Genomic DNA, 16,934 nt, shown 5'->3' on the forward strand with positions numbered 1-16,934 from the left:
AGCCAAATCACCACTCATGGAAGATCACCCATATCATGGCAAAATGCCTTATAATAAATTCTACGATTCAAACACACAAATAGCTGTTTATGAAGCCATTCATATTCAGTAGGCTAATTAATTTAGTTCTGCGCTTTCTGTCTCATTAACACTGGCGTGAGGGGTTGTGAAGGGATATGGCTCTGGCATGCCATAATTGGTTAATTGAAGCGCTCGATTGAATGGTTGCACATCACAAGAGGTGGAATATCAGGTGCCTCCCTGAAAAGAGTAACACAACATTTAGTTGACATTTCATTGTCTGTGAACGGGCCTAGGTCGAATTGTTACTAGGCTTGTATATCGGAAACTCTGCATTTCACGTTAGACGTTTGGCAATAGGAGACACAGCTTATATAACAGAAGGGAGCGAAACTGCGTGTTTATGAAATGGATAATGAGTTTGAAGACCTCGAGCTGCGTGAAGCACAGAGAGAGTACTTGGACTTCCTTGATGACGATGTATGAGCTTTTATTTGAATAATTCACACTGTTTGTACTTTTGCTATTGCTCCACGCCGAATAACCCGTTCGATTAGATTAGATTGGCTAAACTACGGTATTTCGTGTGTGGGACAAAAAGCCTTTAACAATAACTCACAGCCTTGCTCTGGTTTCCCTATAGCAAGACCAAGGAGTGTACCATGAGAAGGTACGCAGCATGGTGTCCGAGGGCCAGTGCCGACTTCTCATCAACATAAACGATCTGCGCCGCAGGAACGAGAAACGTGCCAGGGAGTGAGTTGACGTCGTTCAGAGTTGTAGTAAGACATTTACACTGTTTAACAAGGACGTCTGCATACTAAAATCCATTAGGGATTTAACAGTAATGCCAGGCATTTAGCAATAATGCGTGTACCTACAGAGGAAAGAAATCTCTCTAAATGCTCATTTGCAATGCATGTCCTCTTTCACCAAGGGATAACCCCTTTACCATACCGCTCCCTCTTCTCCTTTCATCATTATTACACCATGACTTTATGGCATACTGGCATAGAGCCACTGGCATTGTGTGTGTTCTTTTTCTCCATAATTTCCACACAACTATCCTCATAGATCCACAGTGATGGAGCAGTAACACCAATCCACTTTTTCTGTGATCAAGGTGGAGTCTGTGATGGTTGAATAACAGGTGTTCAGGGTTAAAAGTGCTTGATTGGCAGGAACCCTACCCCTTCCTCTGTTTTGTTGTTTGTTTGTTTGCTCTAAATCCATTCAGGCTATTACATCCCTTTTGTTTTCTCTTTTGTCCCCCCTTTCCATTTCCTCGTCACAAATCTAATGTCCTTTATTCTTTGCTCTTTTAATATTTTGTGTAAATCACTGTTTCTTCCTCTTTCTTTTCTCGTACCTTTTGTAAGTATCTATCTTTTAACCTTGTCTTTCTCTCTCTATGGTGGTCTGTGTGTCTTTCTGTCTGTGTGTCTCCCACTGTTCAGGTTACTAAAGAATGCCTTTTCTGAACTGGTGGCATTCCAGCGTGCACTGAAGGATTTGGTTTCCTCAATAGATGCCACATTCTCCAAACAGTTTGAGGAGTTTCATGTAGGCTTTGAAGGCAGCTTTGGCACTAAACACGTGACCCCACGCTCCCTGAGTGCTCGTTTCCTAGGCAACTTGGTGTGTGTAGAGGGTATCGTCACCAAATGTAAGAGCTCACACTTTTTCATCCATGCTGTTTGTAATTAATCAAATATATGGCAAATATATGTTTGTACAAATCCCAAAGTTCTTGAGTTGTTTGTTTAAAATCTAGAATCGGTCAGTTTCCTGAAATGAATTTAACACAACATTCTTGTGCGGCAGGCTCTCTTGTCAGGCCAAAGATCATGCGCAGTGTCCACTACTGTCCAGCCACCAAGAAGACCCTGGAGAGAAAGTACACAGACCTCACCTCATTGGATGCCTTCCCCTCCAGTGCCATCTATCCCACTAAGGTGAAGGGTAAAGATCCTATCTGTGGATGAATAAATCTCCATGAGCAGTAGAACGTCTGTGTCTCTTTACGTGTGTGCCTAAACATAAGCAAATAACCTGATGACATCACTGCATATAGGATGAAGAGAACAACCCTCTGGAGACTGAGTTTGGCTTGTGTCGGTATAAGGACCACCAGACTCTAACCGTGCAGGAGATGCCTGAGAAAGCCCCCGCTGGTCAGCTTCCACGCTCCGTTGACATCATCGTCAATGATGACATGGTGGACAAAGTGAAGCCTGGAGATCGTGTACAGCTAGTGGGCGTATACCGCTGTCTGCCCGCCAAACAGGGAGGCTTCACCTCTGGCACCTTCAGGTCAGAGGTCAAGTGGTCAGAGTTTAGAGGGATAGCCTCTGAAAATGAGTCTGGAAAAGATTTGGATTTATAGTTTTAGTCTAATAGTTCATAGGCACTTCTTCCTGGGTGCTTCCCATTTAAAAAAAGATTACATTCTACAAAACTTGATTTTTGATGACTACTGATGTTCAAGGTACCTCTACACTGGGTCTGCTCATCCTAAGATTGCTGTATCCAACAGAACTATCCTCCTGGTGAACAACATTAAGTTAATGAGTAAGGAGATTGTCCCAGTCTTCTCAGCAGACGATGTTAGCAAGATCAAGAAGTTTTGTAAAACCCACTCTAAGGTGAGAAGAGCTCCCCCTGCTGTCTGATATTGGACATGCATGGAGGTGCCACAGTATCACAGCATCAGTTAAAGTTATGTGTGTTACTAAAAGTATGTGATAGATAATAAAGATGTATTCCTTTTGTCTGTGCAGAATGTGTTTGAGCACCTTGGTCGCTCCCTGGCCCCCAGTATACATGGGCATGAGTATATTAAGAAGGCCATCCTCTGCCTGCTGCTGGGTGGCAATGAGACCAACCTGGAGAATGGCACTCGCATCCGAGGAGACATCAATATCCTCCTGATAGGTAGGCAAGGCTTTTCAGCCTCAGTAACACACTACTGATGGGTGGAATATATCTATGCTGCCACCTGTGCCTGCCATTGATACATTTAACTATTGTCTTTCTGGGTCATTACACATAATGGGTGTTTTATTGTTTCTAAAATTATAGTGCGTATTAAGTATCCAGATAGACTAGTTTCTGTTCAGGCATCAACTCAGTTTCCCTGAAGCTTTTGAGTTGGACAAGCCTTTTGTTGGCAGGTGATCCCTCGGTTGCTAAGTCGCAGCTTCTGCGTTATGTGCTGTTCACGGCACCAAGGGCGATCCCCACAACTGGACGAGGCTCAACCGGAGTGGGTTTGACTGCGGCAGTGACCACGGATCAGGAGACTGGTAAAAGACACAGATTCCATCTTACCTAAGTACATACTTGGATACTCGGTTCAGTCAGTAGACACACACACACACACACACACACACACGGGTAAAGAAGAAAACCCTGTGTTCTTCCTCAAATATGACTCTTCTGGCATCATTTGAGTCACTGTCTTGACATTTTAGAAAGATTTGCCTTTTTAAAATCTTTCCCCTCCCCCTTTCACTTTCCCTGCAGGTGATCGCCGACTGGAGGCAGGGGCCATGGTGCTGGCAGACAGAGGAGTTGTCTGTATTGATGAGTTTGACAAAATGTCTGACATGGATCGCACTGCCATCCACGAGGTGATGGAACAAGGCCGGGTCACGATTGCCAAAGCTGGCATCCATGCACGACTAAATGCTCGCTGCAGTGTGCTGGCAGCAGCTAACCCAGTTTATGGCAGGGTGAGGCTACAATTGTAATTTAAGATTTCCTACCACAGATATGATGTTAATAAGTCTACTCTACTTGCTTATTATCTGTCCATGTGGTACATGTATATGTTGACTTGATTGCCCTCTCATGTCTCCTGTCTATACAGTATGATCAGTATAAGACTCCCATGGAGAACATAGGCCTGCAGGACTCTCTACTCTCTCGTTTTGATCTGCTCTTCATTGTTCTGGACACGATGGACCCGGACAGCGATCGCCAGATCTCTGAGCATGTGCTGCGCATGCACCGCTACCGCACACCTGGTGAACCAGAGGGAACTGGTGAGTCAAAGGTCATGACCCATCTTCAAAGCAGGACAGTTTGTGTTGGTTGTGTTATTTTAATTTTTTTTTTTACTTGTCTTTGTTTCCAGTTTTAGGTGATTTTGTTTTCAATTGCAGCTTGTCAGATGGATTATAACTTCACAACCTTAGGCCTTGGTTTCCATGTGGTTTTCTAAATGTTAATGTTACTGCGTGTTCACCATCAGCAATGCCTCTTGGAAGCACAGTGGACGTGTTTGCCACTGACGACCCCAACCTCACAGAGGCCACAGATCAAGAGCTGCAGATCTATGAGAAGAAGGACAACATGCTGCACGGGCACCGCAACAAACGGTATCCCACTAAAACACCCACCCAGATGTACACGTCCTCAACTAGGATTAGAGCTCTCTGTTCAGACCAATCATCACTCATCATCTGTCAGAGCAATTACCATTTGGGGCGAACCTGGAATGATGAGTCTGGACTATATGTCGCTGATTTTTAGAGAGAAGTGGCATTCAATGTTAAAGTCCCAAAGTTCATTGTTTTCTTCCTTCTCGTCACTTGATGACGACGCAACATACTTCTGTAGGGTTCATTTAACCATGACCATTTTCTCTGTCCATGCAGGGAAAAGATCGTCACCATGGAGTTCATCAGGAAGTACATTCATGTGGCCAAGCTTGTGAGGCCGGTTCTCACACAGGAGGCCTCTGACTACATAGCAGAGGAGTATGCTAAACTTCGTAGCCACGACCAGGTTAACCAAGAATCTGCCCGGGTCAGTGCCCCTGTACACTCCCCTGCAAACATGCATGGGCGTGCTCACACTCACACTCACACCTGATAAGTTTCCATATGCGGCTCTGTCGTAACAGACGATTCAAGTTTGGCGTTTGTGTGTGTGATTGACTCATGTGGTGTCCAACAGACAATACCTGTGACCGCCCGAGCCCTTGAGACCATGATCCGATTGGCCACTGCACACGCCAAAGCTCGTATGAGCAAAGCTATTGAACTGAATGACGCAGAGGCTGCTATTGAGCTTATGCAGTTTGCCTACTTTAAGAAGGTAACTATGGAAACTCCCCAGTCAGTTACAGCTTGTGTATTATTTACCCACTAGAGGTGTGTGTGTGTGTGTGTGTGTGTGTGTGTGTGTAGGTCCTAGAGAAGGTAAAAAAACGGAAAGTTCCAGAAGAGGGCGAGGAAGTGGAGGATGATGCATCACAAGAGACACAGGAAACACAGGAGACGCCGAGCAAGAGAAGCACAAGGCAAATACACACATTTCTTTCTGAGTGGTTCCTATACATTTGAATTAATTAGTAAACGTCCCTTGCAGTTTGTTTTTTAAGTTGTTTAAGTCCTCACCACCAAGAGCGTGGACATGTCTGTGTGGTTGTTGGCACAGGACAAGAGGACGCGCTTCTAAAGATGACATGGACAGCACAGACGCAGGGGATAACATGGATCCTTATGACTTCACTGAAGATGAAAAGAGTGAGTTTGTATGACTTTGTTTGTATAACTCAAAAATGTTTGATTTCTAGCCCGGGACCAGATGGCTACCCAGTCGACTTTCTGAAGAAGTTTTCTTCACAGCTTGCCCCTTTACTGTTGGATGTTTATAATGAGTCCTTAGAACAGGGTGTTCTACTTCCAACACTGAATCAAGCTTTGATCTCTCTAATATTAAAGAAAGATAAAGATCCTAACTCATGTAGCAGCTACAGACCCATCAGCTTACTCAACAATGATGTTAAACTCTTAGCAAAGGTTCTGGCGTGTAGGCTTGAGACCTGCCTCCCCAGTATCATATCAGAAGACCAAACAGGCTTTATCTTAGGTCGTCAGCGGTCATCTAGTGTCCGTAGACTTTTAAACGTGATTTTGTGTCCCTCTGCCTCTCCGACCCCAGAGATGGTTATCTCACTGGATGCGGAGAAGGCATTTGATCGGGTAGAATGTAAGTTTTTATTTACAGTATTGGGAAGATTCGGCTTTGGCCCTAAATCTATCTCATGGATTCGCCTTTTATATTCTTCCCCAGTAGCAAGCGTCAAAACGAACTCTGAAATTTCTTCCCCTTTTCCTCTCACTCGTGGCACACGCCAGGGATGCCCCCTTTCACCTCTCTAAAGCCCCCCGACACCCTCTCTAAAGTTCTCAACATCTCCCTAGCCCCATGCCCCTTGAGTGCTATCTTTGGTGTGTCTCCTGTGGTGGGCAAGTTTACCAACTGCCAGGCTGACCTTATTGCTTTTGCTGCTCTTATAGCCAAACGTCGGATTCTGCTACACTGGAAGAGTCCTAATCCACCTAGCACAACTTCCTGGTTAAAAGATTTAATGCAAGTTTTGCATCTTGAAAAAATCAAACACACAGTCAGGGGCTCCATGAAAAAATTCTACAGAACCTGAGACCCCCTTGTATCGTTCCTGAACCATCTAACATCGATCGACACTGACTAATGACCCCCCCCCCCCCTTTTCTTCCCTTTTATTCATTTATTTATTAATTTTTAGTTTTTTATTTATTATTATTTTTTTAACTGAAGTTTGATATAAAGCTATAAGTGAGAAGCCTTTGTTGTACTGAATAGGACCCGTGGGTGGGGGCTGGTAGGTAGTACCACATTTGTTTACTGTTCATGTGGTTACTCCTGTTTTGTGCGGGGGGAAAAAAAGAAAAAATGTCAGACCTTTGTATGGTCTACTCCTGTATGTCTTGATATATGCTTTGTGGTCTGATCATTATACATATTTTTTTTTTTTTTTTTTGATTTCTAATGATTAATTTTCTCCACAGCCCAGCCCAGTCAGACGTCTCAGCCATCATCTCAGAAGACCAAGAGTGTCGTTAGTCAGGACAGGTACAGTACCTATACAACTGTTGTCATCTCTATGTTAAGGTTCATTACATGTGATGGCACTAAGATCTGTATGACCCATGACCTTTTTGTTTTTTCTGTCACACAGGCTGAAGGTGTTTAAGGCAGCCTTGCTGAAAGCCTTCAAGTCTACACGCTCGCAGTCTGTGGCTGTGTCTGACCTCCTGTCACACGTCAACCAGGGTCAGGCAGACCCCTTCAAGCCCCTCGAGATCCAGCAACTGCTCGACCACATGCAGGACGACAACCAGGTCATGGTGTCCGAGGATGTGGTGTTTCTCATCTGAGAATAATGATCTTTGGGTTAATTTGGAAGAGTCTCCACAACACTGCAAGGGCACTCTTTGTGAATTTCTGTCGAATAAATCCTCTTTTGCATCTTACTGATTCATTTTGCCTATATGAAACTTGGTGGAGGGGTGTAGCATGGGCTAAGGAAGGACCCATTCAAATTTGGCCTGGATCCAGGAATTTTTAACAGTGCAAGATGAGGCCTTTGGCCTTGGTGGAGGCCTGCACTCTTGAGTGCCCCTCTAGTTGATATGGTGATGCAATATCACATACAAAATGTTTTAGAAAATAAAACATGTGACTAATACCATCAATATGACAACACAGAAAGGTGCAAATCATTTTTGTTGTATTGGAGTTTGTAAGTGTGAAACATGCTGGAATTGCATTGAGCTGTGATCTGCATACCCAGTTTATCAAGGAGAGCGAACTGGAGAGCTTTTCTGTAAAAAAAAAAAAAAAGATGAAAGCATTACAAAGGCTGCATTAGATTGCATACCTGGTCTTTTTCAGTTGTCTGTCTGCATTTGAAAATGGCAAATAACACTGAAAAAGGTTCACATAATATAAATAATACATAAACATATCTTCTAGATTAGTGTGGGATGGTTTTTCATTAGACTGAATGACTGAAGAATAATTGTAAGTTCATGTTTTTAAATAGGCCTTTAGGTTAAAATCCTAATGGTGTCATAAAGTTAGGGGCATTTCTATTCATCATTTTAAAACAGGGGTCTTCAACAGGGGTCCGCGGAGGTACTGCAGGGGGGTCGTGAAATCTTTGGTTGATAAGACAATTTTTTTTAAATATTTCTTTAAATTACAAAAAATTCAACCAATTTTTTTTCCCACAAATTTAAATGTCTTCCGAATCAGAATGGTATTAATTCCCTTTAAATTTACATTAACATAAATCCAACATATTGTAGCGAACGTATAAATTGATCGAGAAGACGTTATCTTTCAGTCCAATCGACACATTCAGCTACCCACAGGAGCTCTCAAGCTGGGCACCGGTTGTCTGGGAATTCCCCGCCCCATTGGCCGGAAGAAGAGGGGCGGGAGTTCCCAGACTAGGGCACCGGTTCACTCACAGCACCTTTCATGCAAATATGACAGCACAGGCACTAGCCAATCAGATCGCGTTTCTGCTCAAGTCTAAAGAGCGCGAAGATTAAAAATAAAAGATGGCGGACCAAACTCCATAGCTGGTCTTGTTTGTACCAATAAATTGTTAGTTTGACATTTTTTTGCTTAGATTTAAAAAAAAAAAAAAAAAAATGAGAAATAGACACTGTACAAGGTCAAAAAAACGTTAATTGTAACTGAAAAATAAGTCTGAGAGGATTTGCGAGGTGTATGAGCCCCCTAGCTAATGTTAGCATGCTACTACCTACATTCTTAACAACTTGCTAGCGGTGTGATTGGTTTGTTGACCTGTCAATCTCACTATAACATCTATGTTGTCAACACAACTCCATGCGCCAGACTCCTCCTACGTCATCCGTTGGATCCTGTCAGTCAGGAGTTATTGAAAAGAAGATACATCTCACTAATGTGGGAGGATGTGTGCCATCGACAGATGCTTGAGGATTCACTGTCCCTTTTTTATGTATGATGAAATAAAAACATATATCTGTGAATTATTTTAATAAGTTGTTATAAATTGTTAGCTCAGAGTTGTTTGCAAGATGTATGTTTATAAATGGCAGTGGCACGGCCACCCTGTACCTTTCATGTTGTTAAATGTTAAATTAAATTCAATGTTAAAAAATGTTAAGTTAAATTTGTTGTTCAAAAATGTTAGGTTAAATTCAATGTTAAAAAATAAAAATGTTAATGAATACATTTACCTTTGTTTTATTTGAATAGATTAGTATTGAATACACAATAACATGGATATTATAAACAAAATGTTATGCAATTTATATAGTAGGGGGTCCCTGCCCATCTCGCCATCAGTTTGGGGGTCCCTGGCCTGAAAAACGTTGAAGACCACTGTTTTAAAATAATAAGTCAAAAGATGTCATTTCCTAATTGAGAAGAGACCGCCTCAGACTTACATTCCTCTCCTTAGCTCTCCAGCTCTATCCCTCGTTCATCATCTTTATTGCCTCTTCTCGTGTACCGCCTGCCAAAGAACACAGTGCTCACCACAGCAACCAGCAACATGGTGGCCACACCAAACATGACCACGGCCGTCGTTGCTATGGCGGTTCCCTGGGGAGTCTGGGCAGCCTGGGATTCTGACTGTCTCCCATGGCAGCTGTCGCCACAGGAGTGGGTCTTGGGAGGGACAAGAGAGGACAGATCTGCCAAGACCAGTAGAGCGAGAGAGTGGGTGAGTGAGGAGAAGCGTTATTGGTCCTGCATGAACTGCTATGTCGAGGAGAGATGATTATAATCAGAAGACTTCTCAGTCCAAAACTATTTCACAGGAGATCAGGTGTTTCATAGCAGTCTATATTGTGAAAGTGAAAAGTAAATTAGTTAAATTAAGTCTAATTCAGTATCATCTCAAAAACAACATGTTAAGTGAGTTCCAGTAGATAATCTGTAATGTCCTGAGGTGATATTGCCGTGGAGACACATTTACCGTCAAGAGAGAGGAGGAAGATGGCATCATCGGCTTTGATGAAGGATCGGCTCTTGAGGCGACCGTGAGTGAGGAATGCTGTGGTTCCACTTCCAGGCCCGCGGTAGAACTGGGTTCCATCTGAGGCATTCACCAAGCTGCCCACCTTCCTCGGGTCGTCCCAGTAATACTCCACACCTCCGTCAGCTGAGAGGAAGCAAAGCTGTTTTAGTCACCTATTTATCCAATCAACCAATACTGTGATGCGCAGTTAAGTCTATCTATTTCTATTTGTGGAGGCCCTCTGAAATGATGATATCTTTTTAGTTATCATTATTCATATCTCACGATTTGGTTCGCTTTTACTGGGGTCGGTCGTGACCATCCTATAGTTGTTCATTCTTTGACGAATGTCTGGGTTCTGATCCATCAGCGCCATAGTGACCTGTCGCCACGGACATGGCCACTTGAGCTTGTCGTCGTTGGGACCTGAGGTGAGGTGGAGGTAGATGGCAATGTTACCGGGGCTGGACCTGCCGTTGATGTACAGCCCCACCTGAAAGGTGTAGCCCTCTCGGGAGACAAATCGTGGGCTGTAGTGTTTGAATCCAGGAGCTGTGGTGGCCAGCAGGTGTGTGAAGTTGCGGATGCGCCAGGTGTGGTGGGGGCACTGAGTCTCAGAGAGGTTGATGTCATCCAAAGAAAGCCCACCAACAGATCCTCCTTTGCCTTTAACCCCTTCAAAAACAACCCGGAACTTTCTAGTTGCTTTTAGGGTCACATGATACAGCTCCCATGAGTCCTTCACACCACCTGCAAGAGGAAGAAAGCTTGACATCAGCCACAATACCTTAGCTATGGCAATCAAATTCATTCTTTCCTAATTCTTTAATTCAATATGTTTTTTATTGTTTTGCGTACTAGTAGGCTGCAGTTTAACTATGAAGTTGCTTTTACAGTGCGACTTTTTCCAACTTTATAAGATGAGCCCAGCATACTTTTCATCTGAACTGCATTTGGATCTAATCTCAAGGTCTGTGTTAACTTTCCGTGATCTTTGGTCACCCAATGTGACCTTTAGTCTCATCATTCATTCTTATAATCAACAATACCTAACCTGACCTATGACACTGCACAGTTTTACACAGGTTGTTAAGTGTGCTGTCCAATCATAATGACTTTGGCCAACGTTCTTGAATTTTGCATTACCACTGAGGGTCTTAATGAGTCTGAGGGTGCCTGTGGTGTCTCCCTCCTCAAACTCGCGTATGTGCACCCTGAGCTGGTCCTCAGAGGCTCCACTCTGGTACAGATAAAACTGCAGGCATTGGGAGTCGCGGTGGGGATACAGCAGACGGCTCTCTAAAAATGCTGTGTCCCCAGGACTTCCATCAAAATGCATGAAATAGCCGGCTCCTGGCAGAGAAAGACAGAGAGAGAGAGTTATATTTTAAAAGTTGGTCATGAGTGCTCGGCTAGTCTCACTTTAGATACACACACCCAGACATAGACACAAACACATGTCTGTATGGTAAGTCAAATAAGTTACAATTTCATGAGGCATGACAGTCATCTGAGGCTATGAAACAGTTGAGAAGAAATGGTTGAACTGTTATCAATTTTCCAGGAGCTTTTCAGTACCTCAGTGTTATTTGCCAAGAGATACATTCATGATACAAAGTACCTTTAGATAACCTATTTCATTTTAACCCTTGCAATCCTTCCCACAGGGGCTACAGTCCTCATCCATGGTCACCCTACCCCCAGAATGTGCACAAGTTAAACATATGAGGGTGTGTGATGATTACGTACATATATTTGCGAATGGGTGCACACATTCAATTGTGTATCGCTATGTGTCTGTAGATGTGTTTGCGTGTATGTGTGTGTGTGTTATGTTCTGTGTATGTTTCACCTTCACAGCGGCCCATGGTGGTGTAGTCTGTCTGTGGACCTCCGACTGCCTTCGGCACACGCTTCCAGTCCCTCTTCTCCCCCGGACCCTGGATCATACCACACACACTGGCCTCCTCAAAGCTACACAAGTCCAGGAACGTGGAGGAGGAAGCTGGTAGAGACATTTTTTTTTATTTGGTTATGTTGAATTAGGAGAGAGTGGTGCCTTTGTGTGTGTTTGTGTGGACTAGCGTATTGGATTAGAGTATTGCACAAGGAGGTGTGGGTTTGTGGGAAAGCTGTGAAGTGTGACACCAAACCGCGAGATCTGCACTCACAGCAGTTGTAGAGTCTGTTGAGCTTCAGCAGGTCAGTGTCACTAAATCCCATGCGCTGTCCAATCACATCCAGGAATGCTGGTATGTTGGTGACAATGGTGGGCAATTCTCCCATGTTGAAGGCCGTCTTGCCGTAGTGCATCACAGAGCCGTAGTCATATGGAACGCCCAGGGTGCTTGAGACGGTGTCATCGTATTTGTTAAAGTTGTGCTCCTTACCTGTAAGCGTGACAGGTGGGAATTAATTTGTGTAGCTACCAGATTGAGGTGGCTGTTTCTGCATGGATAGGGAGAAAAAGGAATGAAGTGCACAAGGAAGATCAAATGCAAAACATGGTCAAGACATCCAATCCACAAACAGATACAATAATGTACAAATCAAAACCCATCTTTAACATCAGGGTACAATTATAGATAAAATACCAACAGATCATAGGTCTTTTTAACTGATGGGCTCTTTGACAGATGACTGGCCTAAATGACAGATTAGTAGACGTTGAAGTTTATAGATCAGGAGTTACCGGGAGTGATCTCGTCCCACACGATGTTGACATAGTCGTCTCGGTCGGAGCGTGACTGCTCATGCCAGAAGCCCAAGGCGTGTAGGAACTCGTGCTCAACTGTCCCCAGGCGATCACAGTTACTGCCGATGGAGAGCCGCTGCTTTCCTTCCCGGCGATTTCCAACGGAGGAGAAACATCTGCGGCGAGGGGGAAAGATATGTCAACACATGTGACTAAGGTGACGACGGAGGCAAGGTAAGGTAAAGATTTAGTCTGTGTTGATGCAGAGGGAGGTTGTGACAGCACTGCTTACCCAGAGCCCTTAAACACACCAATATAGTTCTTCTCGTCAGTCCATGGCTTGAAGTCGATGCAGGTCTTCAGTCTGTACTGCTCAAAAGCCTTCAAGATAACTCCTTTGGCATTTATTTCTGAGCAGACGTGGATGCAGAGACACACATACGTTCTTATCAAAACACAATGCTACACAGATACAAAACCTCAAGAGTCAGTAGGGGTGTACAGATGTCTGTCATTGGAGGTGTGTGTGTGTGTGTGCGCACGCATGTGGGCATGCATATGTCTATGTTTGTTTCCTTGTGCATTACTCACCCAGGCTGTCCTCCAGGACATATGGGACAGGCATTGGCCAGCGGTACTGTTTTCCAATAATCGAATTTTTCAGTTGATCCTGCAAGTCATACAAATACGCACACACACCCACACGCACGCACGCACACAAACACACACACACACACACACACACACACACACACACACACACACACACACACACACAAACACACACACACACACACAAACACACACACACACACACACACACACACACACACACAAACAATGTTTGTATTTTTGGTAGTGATGTGGAAGTGATGACTTGGGGGGCAAAACAAAACTACTGAGAAATACTGCCTTTACTAGTACAGTAAGAAACGAGGAACATAGAACTAAGTTCTATGTCATCTTTCCTATGTATCACACTTACCTCGTTTATGTCTATATCCCCCTCCACCAGCTCTAGACCTGCCTCTGTAGAGGGCACAGTTGTCAGTATAGAAATAAGCCAGTCAGTGAGCATAATTTATTATTGGGTCAACAGTCAGCTCATTTGAGTCTGCTTACCTGAGTTAATGGTGAAGATGTCCAAGTCTCTTCCTCCATCCACGTCAGTCTCATCTATGTAAGGATAGACATTAGCGACATCTTTCAAAACTAGAGTCAATGAGATCCAGATATGAACTAGAGCAAAGAGATTCAAATTTTACACTGAGGTCAGCTGCACACCTGCATCCGCACACAAATATACTGTACGTACAAACACACGCACACTAACAAAAACACACACAAATGGATCTAACTCACCTGGAAGTGAAGACTGTGCCTGGTAGGGGGAAAGTGGAAAAAAAATAACATTGAGGAGGTTCACACAAGATGATGAATGTCATTGTGCAAAGTTAAGCGGAAAACCATTGCCTGCACATTGTTTCACCAAAGAGTGGTTCAGGTACGCATCACACTGACCACTGACAGACAATCAAACAGACAACCTCAATATATTAAACTGACTTCACAGCACACAGTAGAAAGTACATTGAATGATGCAGTTGACAAAATCAGTCACAGTGAAAGCCACACAGACATATATAAATAATAAAGTGGCACACATACACACATGAGTGAGCATGGAGGTACTTACCGTACCACACAGGCACGTGAGGAAGATGAGGGTGATGAAGGCGGGCATGGTAATCCTGAATGCCCTCAGGCTGTTTTTTGAGAGTGTCTGTGTGTGTTTCTCTTAATGCACTTTCTGGTCTCTGACCATGTGTTGAAAGTCTGTGATCAACTGGCATGTGTCTGTGAGTGTCCATGTGTTATATGGGACTGGGTAAAGGGCGCCATTTTCAGTGATAAGATAAGTGTGATGAGAGGAGATAATGTCTCCTGTGTGTCTGTGTATGTGTGTGTGTTGCTGATGGTGCATATAAAGTTATGTTATTAGTACTTTGCCCTGTGTTGTCATAAGAATATGTAGACAAGAAACAATGCTTACTCACATTAACATAGCCCTCAGTCTCTTAATTTTCAGTGTGAGTAAGTCTATTAAGAGACACATATTCATGCACACACAAGTGTAGAGCATAACTTAAAATGTATAACACATTATTCAAAATGAATTACATTAAAATATACTCATATGCAACACAGAACTACCTGTAAAACTGTGAAGTCCCTCCCCCTTCTCACTGTGGTCCACGAGGGGAGAAGGGCTAGACTCCCCAACCAGAATGGTTGGGTCCGGTTTCCCCGGCAACAGTGAATGGGTCCAACTGTGACTGATTGGGCCAAATTAGCCCCATGGCTGCCTTGTTAAAAGGTGCACCTCATTGTTGAGGGAGAGACAGATTGAACAGGCTGAAAGAAAGCTGGGGCAGGTACATAGACGAAGCCTGTTGTGAGTACAGAGGAACCCAAAGTTCCTATTTCACACTATTTGTAGGCTAACAAAAAACCACAACACAATCGAACATTTGGTTCCCATAATCTTTAGTGGTAATGATTTCATGACCTTTTTCAATAATAAAATCCTTAAAATAAGAGAACAAATTCATAGTTTCCTCCCCCTCTGTGACCCTACACCCCTTCCAAAATGCGCCATGGCAACACCCCCTCAACCGGGTGCTCTCCTTGAATTCTTCGCACCCACCAACCTCCCTGAACTAAACTCCTTGATCCTCTCATCTAAATCATCAATGTGCTTACTAGGCCCTATCCCCACAAAATTACTTAAACATGCACTTCCCTTATTAAGTGAGACATTACTTAATGTAATGAATAATTCTCTAATCTCAGGATACGCCCCACAATCATTCATAATAGCAGTGATAAAACCATCTCTTAAAAAACCTAACCTTGATCCCGATAATCTCGCTAACTATAGACCCATATCTAACCTCCCTTTCTTGTCAAAAATACTTGAAAAACTAGTAACCAAGCAACTTACTTCCTTTCTACAACAAAATAAAGTTGAAGAAACCTTCCAATCCGGTTTTAGGGCCCACCACAGCACTGAAACGGCCTTAGTCAAAGTCTTGAATGACCTACTAATCGCGTCTGATCAAGGGTGCACCTCAATATTAGTTCTCCTAGACCTTAGTGCTGCTTTCGACACTATAGATCATCATATCCTGTTACAGAGACTTGAACATCACGTTGGCATCAAAGGCTGTGCCCTATCTTGGTTTTGATCTTACCTCTCTGATCGGCATCAATTTGTTCATGTCCATGAGAAGTCGTCAAATCACACCAGAGTAAGCTACCGTGTTCCACAAGGCTCTGTCCTTGGACCACTGCTTTTTTCCCTTTATATGCTACCCTTAGGTGCTGTCATAAGGAAACATGGCATTAACTTCCATTGCTATGCTGATGACACCCAACTCTACCTATCCATGAAACCTGATGAAATTTTACATTTACCCAAGATAGAAGCTTGCCTCCATGATGTAAAATCTTGGATGGCTAACAACTTTCTACTCCTCAACTCTGATAAAACTGAGGTTATGCTTGTAGGCCCCGATCAACTGAGAACTTCACTATCTACCCTTCTACCCACACTCAATGGCTTCCCAACACCCAACACTTACATCAAAAACCTTGGTGTAACTATCAACCAAGACCTCCTACTACTTGACTCACACATAAAACAGATCTCAAAGACATAATTTTTTCATTTACGCAATATTGCCAAAATTAGAAAGGTCCTATCCCTCCAAGATGCAGAAAAACTAATCCACGCATTTATTACTTCAGCCTCGATTATTGTAATGCTCTCCTGTCCGGATGCAGCATCAACACAATAAAGAGCCTCCAACTTATACAGAACGCTGCTGCTCGTACACTCACCAGAACTAAAAAATATGAACCCATCTCACCGGTACTCGCCTCTTTGCATTGGCTCCACATCAAAAGTAGAATCGATTTCAAAGTACTCCTGCTAACATATAAAGCCCTAAACGACCTGGCTCCAAACTACCTTAAGGAATTAGTCATCCCCTATTGCGGTCCAAGGCTGCTCCGTTCCCAGAGTGCAGGCCTCCTGGTAATTCCAAGAATATCAAAAACCACAATAGGAGGCAGAGCCTTTAGCTACCGAGCCCCTCTCCTCTGGAACAATCTCCCTGCCTCCATCAGAGATGCAGACACCGTGCCTATATTCAAATCAAGACTTAAGATATTCCTCTTTAGTGCATCCTATAGCCAAAAGTAATCGCGTCAACAAACCCATCACCTGCTGTGCCAGCCACCCAGACTTATCCGAAACACAAATATTGTTCTAATAAAAATCAAAATTAAAATATTTGCTAC

The 16,934-nt window shown here is 43.5% G+C and overlaps 2 protein-coding genes across 2 annotated transcripts; one reads left to right on the forward strand and one right to left on the reverse strand.

Moving 5' to 3' along the window:
• Positions 1 to 429: 429 nt before the first annotated feature.
• Positions 430 to 7,232, forward strand: mcm3l (MCM3 minichromosome maintenance deficient 3, like; the record flags this gene model as incomplete). Its single annotated transcript, XM_080832625.1, has 17 exons — positions 430 to 501; positions 665 to 777; positions 1,479 to 1,687; positions 1,846 to 1,976; positions 2,096 to 2,334; positions 2,558 to 2,666; positions 2,802 to 2,955; positions 3,195 to 3,326; positions 3,547 to 3,755; positions 3,893 to 4,067; positions 4,277 to 4,403; positions 4,683 to 4,833; positions 4,984 to 5,124; positions 5,217 to 5,329; positions 5,467 to 5,555; positions 6,864 to 6,927; positions 7,034 to 7,232. 17 exons carry the CDS (start codon positions 430 to 432, stop codon positions 7,230 to 7,232), a joined length of 2,427 nt encoding a protein of 808 aa, XP_080688751.1.
• A 1,908-nt stretch (positions 7,233 to 9,140) lies between these two features.
• Positions 9,141 to 14,422, reverse strand: mep1ba (meprin A subunit beta a; the record flags this gene model as incomplete). The annotated part of the gene is given in 15 exon segments (XM_080832626.1): positions 9,141 to 9,214; positions 9,300 to 9,548; positions 9,833 to 10,018; positions 10,160 to 10,624; positions 11,021 to 11,227; positions 11,727 to 11,879; positions 12,046 to 12,264; positions 12,567 to 12,745; positions 12,862 to 12,979; positions 13,161 to 13,239; positions 13,555 to 13,598; positions 13,692 to 13,745; positions 13,932 to 13,950; positions 14,266 to 14,343; positions 14,345 to 14,422. Coding segments are annotated over 14 exon segments (2,118 nt in total). The 3' UTR covers positions 9,141 to 9,214; positions 9,300 to 9,309.
• Between the last annotated feature and the right edge of the window lie 2,512 nt (positions 14,423 to 16,934).

The sequence above is a fragment of the Sprattus sprattus genome (genome assembly GCF_963457725.1).
Source record: "Sprattus sprattus genome assembly, chromosome: 2".
Classification (NCBI taxonomy): domain Eukaryota; kingdom Metazoa; phylum Chordata; class Actinopteri; order Clupeiformes; family Clupeidae; genus Sprattus; species Sprattus sprattus.